At 43.0% G+C, this 12,042-nt stretch overlaps 1 protein-coding gene across 1 annotated transcript; it reads right to left on the bottom strand.

The window, feature by feature from the left end:
* Window positions 1-243: 243 nt before the first annotated feature.
* On the bottom strand, window positions 244-3,465 carry LOC146178542 (uncharacterized). The gene is made up of 2 exons (XM_084579778.1): window positions 3,405-3,465; window positions 244-745 (listed from the first exon to the last, which is right to left on the bottom strand). Exon 2 carries the CDS (start codon window positions 727-729, stop codon window positions 283-285), a length of 447 nt encoding a protein of 148 aa, XP_084435904.1. The 5' UTR covers window positions 730-745; window positions 3,405-3,465; the 3' UTR covers window positions 244-282.
* Between the last annotated feature and the right edge of the window lie 8,577 nt (window positions 3,466-12,042).

The following is a 12,042-nucleotide window of genomic DNA, read 5'->3' as shown; positions in this document are numbered from 1 at the left end:
TTGGCTCCATGCAGGAATAGCCTTTGCAAAAGTATTCTCAGGCATCAGAGGCTTTTAGTTTATAATAATATAGGTTTAGGCACACATTAGAGGCCCGCATTGCCTCTGCCTGCATTAAAAAGCCATCAAAAGCCATCGTTACATAAAAACATTATTGGACGACCGCATTGGACGACCGCGGCACTCATACTATACATACTGTTGTCGGCATAACCACTGCAATATACTCTGTCCCAGTAATCTAAAATTTCTGCGATGCGAAGCCATGGCCTCCGGGTACGTCTAGCGAACAGAGTTGTACACCACGTCTTCGGTTCTGAACTGGCCTTCATCTCGCGCCTTTTGAGCCCTGTTCATGGCGCAGATACAGGCGGTCGTCACATCGACCGACTTGTTCTGTAGCGTCTTGACTCCAGGGCCGTCGTAGTGCGCATAGGAAACTGAAATCTTCTCCCGCACTTCCTGGCACCGGAAGTCGCCGAGCGGACTGCATAGGTTTCCGGGGCACTTGCATTTGACGCTCGGTATCTCTGGTGGCATGCGGTGGGAGTCGATATCCAAGACACGGGTAAACGTGCAGGTGGCCCTGTCCCCGATTCCGAATGAATCTGGATGCGGGGCACACTTCCCGGTATTGGCACTCAGGAACGCACTGCCTGCGGTCTTCACACCGAGACTAGTCCCAAGGACCAAGGAGAATAGCAGGAGGAGCACACGAACACCGAGCATGTTGGATTTCAGGATCCTGGACAGATATGCGAGTAGATATCAGTGTGCTGATACCAGTGTATCATCTCTGGACAAGCATCTCGTTATTATATAAGCTGAAAAACATCCGACGTATTATACGAACACCAAGAATGAGCTATGTGTGCACGAAATACTTAAAGTCTAACCGCGGAAAAGTACTGCCCACTTTATTACGTATGTAAATTTGTCATGTTCACCTCATGCTTTAAGCTGAAGCAGCCGGTTGATCCTCTGGGGGGGAAAAGTAGGTAAGGTGTTTCACGGCTTCCCTCGCCTCCAGCTGCCTATTTATTTCGCATCATTCGCTTTTGCCTCCACCATCCTTCCCCGTTTTTTCTAGATTTATAACTGGTACCAAGAGCTGTTTGCCTTAGCCTCAAAGAGTGTTAGCAAGATCTTGTTTTCCTCCGTACCCTTCTGTTTTCCGGACTTAATTGTGGCCAGCAGCGGCAGCGGTCTCGCACCACTTAGCTCCTTAATGTTCCCAGCTCGTTTTAGCCATTCGTTCTCTCTATAGGCGAAAGCCTTATAGGCCCCATTATCAACGAAACCCTGGCACCGTAACGAAAACAGGCGACATTTTTTCTATGGCGTTCGATATAATCGCTGATTCTTCAGACGCCTTAGCTCGAAATTCTGCGTGGCTTTAAAATTCGGAAAGGTCAATAGCAATCATTGCTTCAAACTCCGGCGACTACTAAGTATGCCACTGTCATAGGTCTTTATCAATGCTGTTAGGCTAATGTCTGTTTCGGGCCTAGGTTCCCCTGTGTAAACATTGTGTCCACGCCTGCCTTCTTCTTGATCCTACAAGGCATCGCCTCAGCTGCGTGACAGTAAACAACAACTGGCTCTAGTAGGGCTATATTGTCCCCATAGATATTGTTCAGGAATATGACGACCTTTCTCGCGACGCAGAGAATATACTGAAAGCTATTTTACTCAATTATATTATTTAAATGTGAAGTATTTTGGTGCTTCTTTGTGCCAACCGATGAGGTGACCTGGGATGACGCTATAAATGAGCGATGGTCAAATGTCGGAAGTATTTTATTTATATGCTCTATCAAGCTTAACATATCCATTATGGTAAACAAACCATAACAAACAGACCAAAGAGAGCGCAGCTCAATGCGCGCGCTCACCCCTTTTGCGGTGGACAAAAAATGTATGTTTTTGTAGCCTCACGGCCATATCGGGATACAAAGAGCATCTGGCAATACAATAAAACAGAGGCTTAAAACATTCAACAATAATGCACTGTGCATCTTAAGTTTCTTTAAGGGGCGTATTGGTAAGTATACATTTTATTGGCTCTGCAACAAGCATATTGTCGCGTGCCTCCATTCAAAACTTTATTATCATAAGAATACTTTTTTTGTCCAGCCTTAATACGTAAAAAAAGTATCGTCGCTTTTCAGCTCACCATCCGTCGCAATTAATATCAGTTATTTTTTTTTATGTGCGCAAGTATACGAGAAATTCTCAGAAAGAACTCTTGAACGGAATGTTTTTTTCTCATGCGTTGTGCTACCACACAAAAGCAACCATCATATCCGTAGAAGCCCAATAGGCTTCCAGTTTGTTATATTAATTTTGAAAAACGCACTCATTGATGTTCTGTGGCAGTCCTGATTTCTCATTGAGCAGCGCGGCGCAAGGTATTCAAGCAACATTTTGGTAATCATCGGAAGCGTAGAAGATTTCTGACAGTATGCTCCTATAATTATCTAGCAATATTCTGCGGTTCGCTCGTAATTATTTTCAAAAACGCTCGCCATTGGTTTTCTTTGGCAATATTAACTACTCGTTGCTAGCTTATGAAAAATACTAAAAGTGCATTTTTGCTACACACTTGATGCTTAGGCCATTTTGCATGCACATGTGCATAATATTACCTTAGAATATTCCAAATATGTTGCACAATTACAAAAATACCCCATAAAGTTGGGCTCGCAGCACTTTCTGCTCAACGACTGCAACCACTGACATTCTCCGCGTTCAGCGCTCTTCGCGATTCTCGCATTGGGATTTGCTTTCCAGGTAAGTGCTGAAGATTTTCGTGAACCCACAAGTGCAATTCGTAAGAGCAAATTTCTTGAAAACCTTTGCGTGTGATAGGTTCTTTTTTAAAACGTGATCCAAATATCTTCCACTACTGTTTTGAGGCGCTGGAAAATTCCTAGTAAAAAAGTTTATTCAGAAATTCTTTAGTTGCAAAAAAAAATAAACATAAAAACGTTCGAGCATCGCCTTTCCTCAAGTATATTTGTATACATGTATACTGCACTATTATAGGTGTAAATGCTTGAAATATGCTTTACCATCCTTACGTCTTTCACCGACACTGTACTGTGTTCGCGCATTGCCTTTTGTTGCTTTTTGCGGAACTCGAAGAGGAGAGAAGTGATACGGCTTCATACATGCTCACTAAGTACCAGTACAGAATATAAAAGTATATGAAGAAGAGCCTTCAAAGGCACCAAGCATTCTTTCAACGCTACCGAACCTCTCAATTTTGGGATACAAATTATCCACAACATGTTCTTTTACGAGGTCTCTGGAAGACATTGCGCTTGCTGTCACGGTGTCCTCTTAATTGTCAGTGCGTAGATTTAAAATTACGTCAGGGTAATACATTGAAGTACGCTCACCGCAACAGGTGAAAGTAGCCGTCTCCTTCTAGTCCGAAGGTATACTCGTGTGACAGCAGGACCTTGCCGGCCCCCGATAAACCAGACGGGAAGTCCCGGAGCAAGCCCGAAGGTAGCGGGGTAGAGCTTCGCGTGAGGCTTTGCGAAGCTATTTGCGAAGACTTGGGAGGAGCCAAGAAACCGGCTTTGGTTGCTGTGCGCATGACGACAGGCTAAGAGTGTTTTGCTTCCGTTGTTCCTGCACACTTCGTACGCTCATCCGTGACCTCTTTACTAAAGGATCGACATACAAGAGCTTCAAGCAGTTCTGGGAAAACCCTGAGCCGTTTTTAGCCGCGCTGTCATTTAACCTGACCTTCGCGATGGACTGCGTGGGAGACACGACGAAGGAAAACACAGACGTCTTTATTTTTTTTCCACGAATAGTTACGTGGACGCTAAGCGTGGAGATTGCCGGGAGGGAAATTACTGCCTGTCAAACGGTGTAGTCCATATTTCTCAGTGGCCTTTAAATACAAGCCATTCCTTTCACAAGTAGCCTCCTCCAAATAGACACACTTTAAGAGCAGCGCTATCGTACTTGTGGCATACATTTGTCCTTTCTTCGTAACAAGCCCGTAAGAAACATTGCCTGCGCGTCTCCCAAATCATAGACTTTGATATTTCCGGTTTGGAAAAAAACTCTACAAAGATCATTGTTATTCTGTTATAATGGCAAATAATCATACAGTACCTGTCTCTCGATTAACGAAGCAAACAAAATATTTACTCCATAACAATACTTTCCTATTATGTCTGACCAGCGCGTCTCTTGGGTGCTAATGGGGTGTCGCTGTGAGGGCGGTATTCTCTGTCAGCAATTGGTAGCGCTGACACCGCTATGGTCCTGAGTACTTACAGTTTGAAGCTTCGAACTGATGCCAAATATGCATCGCTCACAACATCAAGGCTGCACTTGCTGGCTCCCCTGGCATCCAACAGATTGGCATATTTAGGAGTTTATTGTGTCTCCGCCGAGTCGGTAAGCGGCATTACGACCATGTGACTCATACATGCGAAATTCCTAAAATACGATGATCGGGTCATGGCTGGTTACTCTGGAACACCAGTTCGACAAGAATTGACAGTACGTGCATAGCATATTTGGCTTCCGAATCCGGCATGGCCCCGACGACAAGTTGATAGCGGACTTCGCACGAAAAGGGGTGATTTTCTCCACTGAAGGCTTTCAATCATTGTGCAAGTAAGCCAATTAAACGAAGTTGACCAGCCAGATGAGTGTAAATCATCAAACAACTCATCATAGAAGGAACATATTCTCTAAAAGTTGGAGGCAAGTGTTTCATTTACCAGCATTGACAACAAGTCCAATTAGAAGACGGCACCGTACGATTGGGCGGTACCAAAATATGTCGTTGTCTACACCTTTGTAAAGGCATAAAAGAAACACCTTCACACTCCACACGACCAAAAGAAACAAATCACACGCAGTCAAGTGCAATCGTACGAAAAAGAATAGAGACTTCGCACATCCAGTTGGCTTACCGTACCAGATCTCCCCGCAGGAAGTAGCATCGTCCGCAATGAGTGCACGACCGGTCTGCCGAACTAGAACACCAACTTGCAAACTTATCTGCGACATAAATGTTGCCCTAATAGTAACTGCGGCCAACAACCCGTGATGATTTCAGGTTAGTTCTTCACTTCCCCTCGCATCTCAGCCGTGGCCGCAAATATCTACATTACACCATAGGCGCAGTCATAGCTGTTGTCACTGTCGACTGAGGATATTTCAACGGCTACAGAAGACTTCTTGGCCTAAACTTTAGAGAGAAACTTAAGCACCACCGTTTAAGGCCCCATGAAAAGCTATTTACTATATCGGGAGAGCAACCCAAAACCTCCCAGCCTGCATCTGAGGCGGCGGCACCCGCCCCCTGACCTGCTTGTTGGGGAGTGGATAGATCACCTTATTCGTTGGAGATTAATGTTTAGTCTATCTATCTATTTACTAAACTTATAAAACGCCCACAAGCAATACTATACGTCCTCAATTCGCTCCACAAGGCAAAAATGTTTAAACCAGCTTCGTTATAACAGAACATGTGGACAATCAAAAATGATGCGCCACCTCTCCCCCCTAACTCAACCCACGCCGGCATGAAAAAAAAAAAAAAAGAAAATAAAACAAGTCGCGATGGCGCCCCACTGCGTTTTGTCCCGCATACGTAACTTGGAAGTATCCGATGAGCGGGTGCGCCCAGTATGCTCCAATGACGTCAGTGGGGAGGTGTTCGCGCGGGGATGTGTCGCCCAAATCAGCAGCGAGTGCTCACCAGGGGCGCTTTTTCAAAATCATTTCTAATTTATCGGCCCCGTGCAAGCCTTTCAAATCTTACTCGAATACTCAAAGACCACCTTTAAGATTTGCTTGCGTTATTGGCGGCAGAGCAAGGACGCCCACCTAATTCGCACCCACTTCGCTTTCCAGGCGGGAACCAAGCCTTTTCAATAATACCTGCATCGGGCTTACGTGGACTGGATTGGCGGCTGACGTCACATTACCGATATGCTCGTCGTGCTTTGCTCTTGGTGGCTGTTATCGCAAACGAGGCATTTTGGCGGCAGCGGCGGCAGAGCAAGGACGCCCACCTAATTCGCACCTACTTCGTTTCCAGGTCGGCCCACTAACCCTGTTGCTGACTTACCTGTGTTCCATACGACCAAGCGAGGCGTGTTCCACTCATCATTGTTGCGGTATTTCGCCTTCCTTGGCAGGAACCAAGCCTTTCCAACAATACCTGCATCAGGCTTACGTGGACTGTTTCGGCGGCTGACGTCACATTACCGACGCGCTGATCGTGCTTTGCTCTTGGTGGCTGTTATCGCGAACGAGACATTTTGGCGGCAGCGGCGGTAGAGCAAGGACGCCCATCTAATTCGCACCTATTTCGTTTTTCAGGCTGGTGCTATACGGAGTTTCTCACTTGCTTATTTTAATCTCTGTACCGCCGCCGCTGCTGCCACCGTGCTTTGATTTCTGTGCTTATTCGTGCACTGTGTTTCAACATGTTTGAGATATGTCCATCTTGTGAAGAAGCTGTACCGCTTGGTGACCGAGTCCTGCTGTGTGCCGAATGTAAGTGCAGCTACCATCTTGGTAATTGCTCAGGGTGGTCGGAAGCAATCTTCAAATCTAAACGTGAAGCCGGTCGCAAAGCGTGGCGATGACTGCCTTGCCGCAGTTCGAAGGCAAATACCGGGGGAAAACTGTCTGTTGATGTAGAAATCGCTGCAAGTCTTGTAGATATCGTTCAAAAGCTTGACGCGATTTCGGGTTTGCCGTCTCAAGTCGACGAGGTAAAGGCATCTATCGAAATGATGTCAGCTAAATATGATGCCATCCTAGCAAAGCAGGAACAGCAGGACAAAGAGATAGGCAGCCTTAAACAACGTGTCCAGAAGCTGGAGCAGATAAGCTGCGACAAAAACACCATTGAGCAACTGAAAATGTCATTAAATGAGCTAGAACTATAAGGTTCACGGTGTTCCCGTTTCCCCAAATGAAGACTTGCTAACCGAACTGAACAGCATCGCTAAGCAATCAAATTGCCAGATCTGCAACCGAGCGATATCGACAATGTCCACAAACTTCCTGCTAAGGTGGGAAAAATTCCCACAATTCTAGTGCGGTTCTCTGAAAAAGCGCTTCGTGACAAATGGCTCGAAGAACGAAAAGCTTTGAGAGCTGCCGAGGCATCTGCTTCCATATCCGAAAACCTGACTAGGTACAACAGAATCCTTTTGCAGCTAAGTCGAGACTGGGCAGCAGCAACTTGTTATCGTTTCACGTGGCATGCTGGCGGTCATATATTTGTCAGAAAAGCGGAAGGGGAGAGCGCAGTTGTCATCCGTAGCCCAGATGATATCTTCAAACTGAAAAATGCATGATGCAATCGTCGTTTTGACATTTGTCTAGTTATTGTATGTTTTTCTTTTCAATGTCTGTTTTTCTGTCAAACCCAGTCTGTACATCAGGCCTCGCTTCTTTCTGCGAAAATTCCCAGCAATCTTTAAATACTGTTCATTTTAATCTTCGCTCAGGGAGAGGGAAGCAAGATAACATTGAATTGTTTCTTGCTGAAGTGAGGCTGCCAATTCATGTTCTTATGTTTTCGGAAACTTGGTTCTGTAACGAAGACGATGCGTTCAGCATACCAGCGTTTAAGAGCTACTGCTTGAATCGCCAGGTTAAACGAGGTGGTGGCGTATCCATGTTGGTTAAAAATGACATAGAATGTGAACTTCTTGACGAATTTTGTGTAGTTAGCGCCCATTACGAGATACTCTCAAAGTCCGCTCATACCTGTTTGCTGGGTGTTACCGCCCTCCTTCCGGCAATACAAGTGTTTTCTTTTCTTTTTTAGATTCTGTTCTTGAATTTGCGAATCAGCACAAGTTGAATATTGTCCTTGGAGGCGACCTGAATATAAATCTCTTGTCAAATAGTACTGCGACGCGGGAATTAGACACACTGTTAAATCTTCACTGCTGTATGAATACTATAAATGCCCTAACCAGAGTGACAGAAGAAACAGAAACATTATTAGATGTTTTCATTACAAATAACCAAAATCACTTAACATCCGCAAATCAGTCTGCCAATTAGCGATCACCTCGCTATATTTCCGTCTGTCAACCATGTGCCTAATCTTAAAAGGAGCTTGAAACAATACGCTTATAGGGACATCAATTCGTTTACGTGTTTTAACTTTCGTGAGCAGATAGTCGGTGCGGACTGGAGCGACTTTTTCAACGAAACTAATCCTGAAGCAGCGTACGATAAATTTATCACATTATTCAAACACACATATTCTACTTGTTTCCCCCGCATAATACATGCTCGTCCACGGCGATCTTGTAAGCCTTAGATCAGCAGTACGCTACTTAACCGAATAAAAGAACGTGACAAATTGTACAGCCAATTTCTAAAAACGAAATGTCCTGATGCGTTGAAAGCTTTCAAATCTTTCAGAAACATAGTGACGAAGGAGCTTCGAGCTGCATTATGTATTATGACTGTATTACGAGACTGTATTACGAAGACTGTATTATGAGAATCTGTTTTCTCGAGGAATAACCGGGAGGTGACTTGGAAGAAATTGACCTCTATCATAGGGCATATACCAGAACCAATTACCAAACTTATTCTTGATGGTATAGAGGTTGAACGAAATGGAACTCGCTAACGCTTTCAATAATTTCACTTCTGTTGCCCAAACTTCGTCATCTTGCGAAGAGGTACCGCTCAACTATTCTCGCAATAACTCAACAATATTTTTGAATCCAGTATCAGAGGGAGAGGTGGTGGCGACTTTCAACAATCTTAACAATAGCAAATCTGAGGATAGCGCGGGTGTTCAGATAATGCCAGTAAAACTTGTTATTCTTGGTATATCAAACTGCTTGACACATTTTCACTTATGTTTATCAAAGGGCGTGTTCAGACGTAACATGCAATCGGCGAGGGTCACAGTATTATAAAAAAAGCGATAAAAACGACCTTTCCAACTATCGCCCAATATCTATCTACCTACCTTCTCAAAAGGATTTGAAAAGTTAATTCTTGCTCGTCTTACGTCCTTTAATAATCATCATAATATTTTAAACCCCGCTCAATTCGGGTTTCGGAAAAACAAATCTACTGAGCTTGCCCTTCTCGCTCAAAAAGAGTATATAATAAATAATTTTGGAGAAAAGAAACTTGTCATAGGCATATTTTTAGATTTCTCGAAAGCTTTCGACAGCATCAACTACAAATCTTTACTCAATAAACTAGACAGGTATGGCATACGTTAGCTTAGCACAGCCTACTGTTTAATATCTTCCTACATATCCAATAGGACACAATATGTTGAAATAAACGGTTTCTCCTCTACAGTCCAGCCAGTCATCTCGGGTGTTCCACAAGGCAGTCTTTTAGGCCCCCTTCTTTCTATTCTCTACATTAATGACCTTGTTTCCATAGATTCATCTGCAAAACACATTATTTACGCTGATGATACAAGTGAGTTTTTCTCTGGTCACTCAGGCATAGAGCTATCCAGTCGGGCTAACATAATCTTGTAAAAAATTGAACACTGGGCGTGTCAAAACAGTGTAAAATGCAATGTCAGTAAACCAAAAGCCTTTCTCTTCCATCCCAGAAATAAAGAATTCGAGCTGCCTTCTCTTGCACTCAGTGGCACGAAAATAGAAATTGCTCACTCTGTGAAAATATTAGGCGTGTACTTCTCAGAGCACATGACATGGGACGTTCACATAGAATATTTAGTCAACAAACTATCACGCACAATATGTTCTCTACGCCGACATTTCCCAGTATTTCCACTTACCAATAACATTATGCTTTATAATTACTCTTTTCGTCTATTCTGAACTACTACTTGCTAGTATGGGCAACAACAGCAGAAAACATTACAAAGTTACTACTCCTTCAAAAACGTACAAATAGAAATATTACTAAAGCTTCTTACCTCGAACATACAGGACCAATATTTAGGTAGCTAAAAATGGTTAAAGTAATATCTTTGTATAACTACAGGCTTTTGCGATTATATGAATAAGGCATCCGTAAAAAGGACAACACACTAACACTCATAGCAGTGCTTCAAGACAACATAAACACATACGACACCCGTAACCCAGAGCATTGGCATGGTATACAGCGTGCCGGACGAACTATGGAAGGCAGATGCTTCGCTTCAGGCTTCCTACCATACTAAATCAATACTTTCCTAATAGTGGTCAAGATTTCTCTCTTCCTCCGATTAAATTAATCTGGGAAATGTTTCTATAAATACGTATTTTTAGGTGTTCTGTCTTGCGGCGTGTCTCTGTTATTTTCATGTATTTTTCCTGATTTACCTAGTGCTTTTTTGTAGTCTAATTATTTCTCCATTCATTGTTTATTCACTGTGTGGGCGTGACTTTTCTGCTGTGAAATGCCGTCATATAGCAGCCGCCCCGTCAAGCTGCTCCTCGAAGCAGCTTTTTAGCAGCTGCTCCTTTCCTTTCCTTGTAGTAAAGGAAAAATAAAGTAGTAATATAATTTTACCCCAAGTAGCATTTCAGGGGAATTTAAAGACAGGGCGCGATAGTGTATCTCACACGCATTGACATTGCTTTTTTTTGCTTTTTATTTTCTTCATATTAAAAATTTAATACAGATACGCGGCATTTTTACAAACCACTACTCACCATCAGTTCAGATAATTGATCAAATACACTAATTCTTATCAAGCACTGGCTTTTCATTGTTCTTTTTGACACCACCTTTACTCTTCCGGTTTCCAATTTTTCATTTTTTTCAATTATTTTTAGCAATCCGTTACACACTGTAAAATCTTATTTAGCGCCTTCAAGCATTGGCTTTTCATTCTGAACTCCACTTTTCAGTCTATTATTTCATCACTCAATTGCAATGATTTCATTAACTCGTCATCGCCCATCACACATCATAAATCAGAACCGCAAATTAAATTACCAGGATACGATTTTTTGACGCAGCATCCGATTATTTCCGGCAAGTGGTGTCGATGGATTTTGGAACGAACGAGCTGTATAAGCTTTCGCCTGATATCCGGCGCCGCTCCGATGCTTCCCCGAACCAGAGCAATAATTCACTTGCCACAGACACTTAACCGCAGATTCGTCACTCAGTATTCATGACCAATTTCGGAAAGCTAAAATGTATTCAAACAGGAAAATGGATAAAGGCTTTCTGTGGAATACGGTCCCTGGAGACGCAAAATCACGATAAAATACTTAGGCGTACAGCAGCTGAAATCAAATATAACGTACAGAATCTAAATCAATAAGAATGGAAAAAACCAAACACAAAGTACATAAAGAAATGAGGGTGAAATCAGGTGAATAAATGCGATAGCATTTTGGCTTTATTCGCTAAATTATTCAATTTTATTCCGTTGAATTTCATTCCTGAGGTGAAATTTGATGTTGATTCCGTACTTGTTATGATCGCACTCCAGGTTTCTTTTAGTTTTAAAGTTATCAGTACAGAACTATTATTCAGTATCATTCTTATTCATTTTTCAGGTTGTCTTTCCCAGCACAGACCTCTTTCCTTTCCTCTACTTCTGACAGTTAGAGGGTGGAAGCTTCACACGGGCGCTCCCACCAATGTCAAAAAAAGTTTGCCTTCATGACGCTCCTTTTTGAAAAAGGCACAATAAAGCCGCCTCACTCATTTTGTTGGAAAGAGTGATACAGGCTGCAGCCTTTATCCAAAGAAAAAGTTAATAAGGTTATCGTTTACCAAGATACTTTGTTGGGCGAGTTGGTACTTATTCATTATTATTAATATAACCAGCGCGAACACGAAAACAAGGGACAAGAAACACGAAAGCCACAGTACATGCGCTGACTCACAACTAAGCCTAAGCCGTTTACTCCAAGGGTTTTTTCACGTGACTGTTTCGTTTTCGTCATGTTTGTTTTTCTGGGCCTTGGAGTAAACGGCTTAGGCTTAGTTGTGAGTCAGCGCATGTACTGTGGCTTTCGTGTTTCTTGTCCCTTGTTTTCGTGTTCGCGCTGGTTATATTAATAATAATGAATA

Source organism: Amblyomma maculatum, chromosome 9 (genome assembly GCF_055883805.1).
Source record: "Amblyomma maculatum isolate TAMU_Amacu chromosome 9, ASM5588380v1, whole genome shotgun sequence".
NCBI lineage: Eukaryota > Metazoa > Arthropoda > Arachnida > Ixodida > Ixodidae > Amblyomma > Amblyomma maculatum.
Note: the sequence above shows the minus strand (reverse complement) of the source record. Positions and strands in the feature narration are given on the sequence as shown.

What these genes read in the sequence shown, in the direction of transcription:
- LOC146178542 (XM_084579778.1), bottom strand. Translation starts at nt 729, where the DNA reads ATGCTCGGTGTTCGTGTGCTCCTCCTGCTATTCTCCTTGGTCCTTGGG.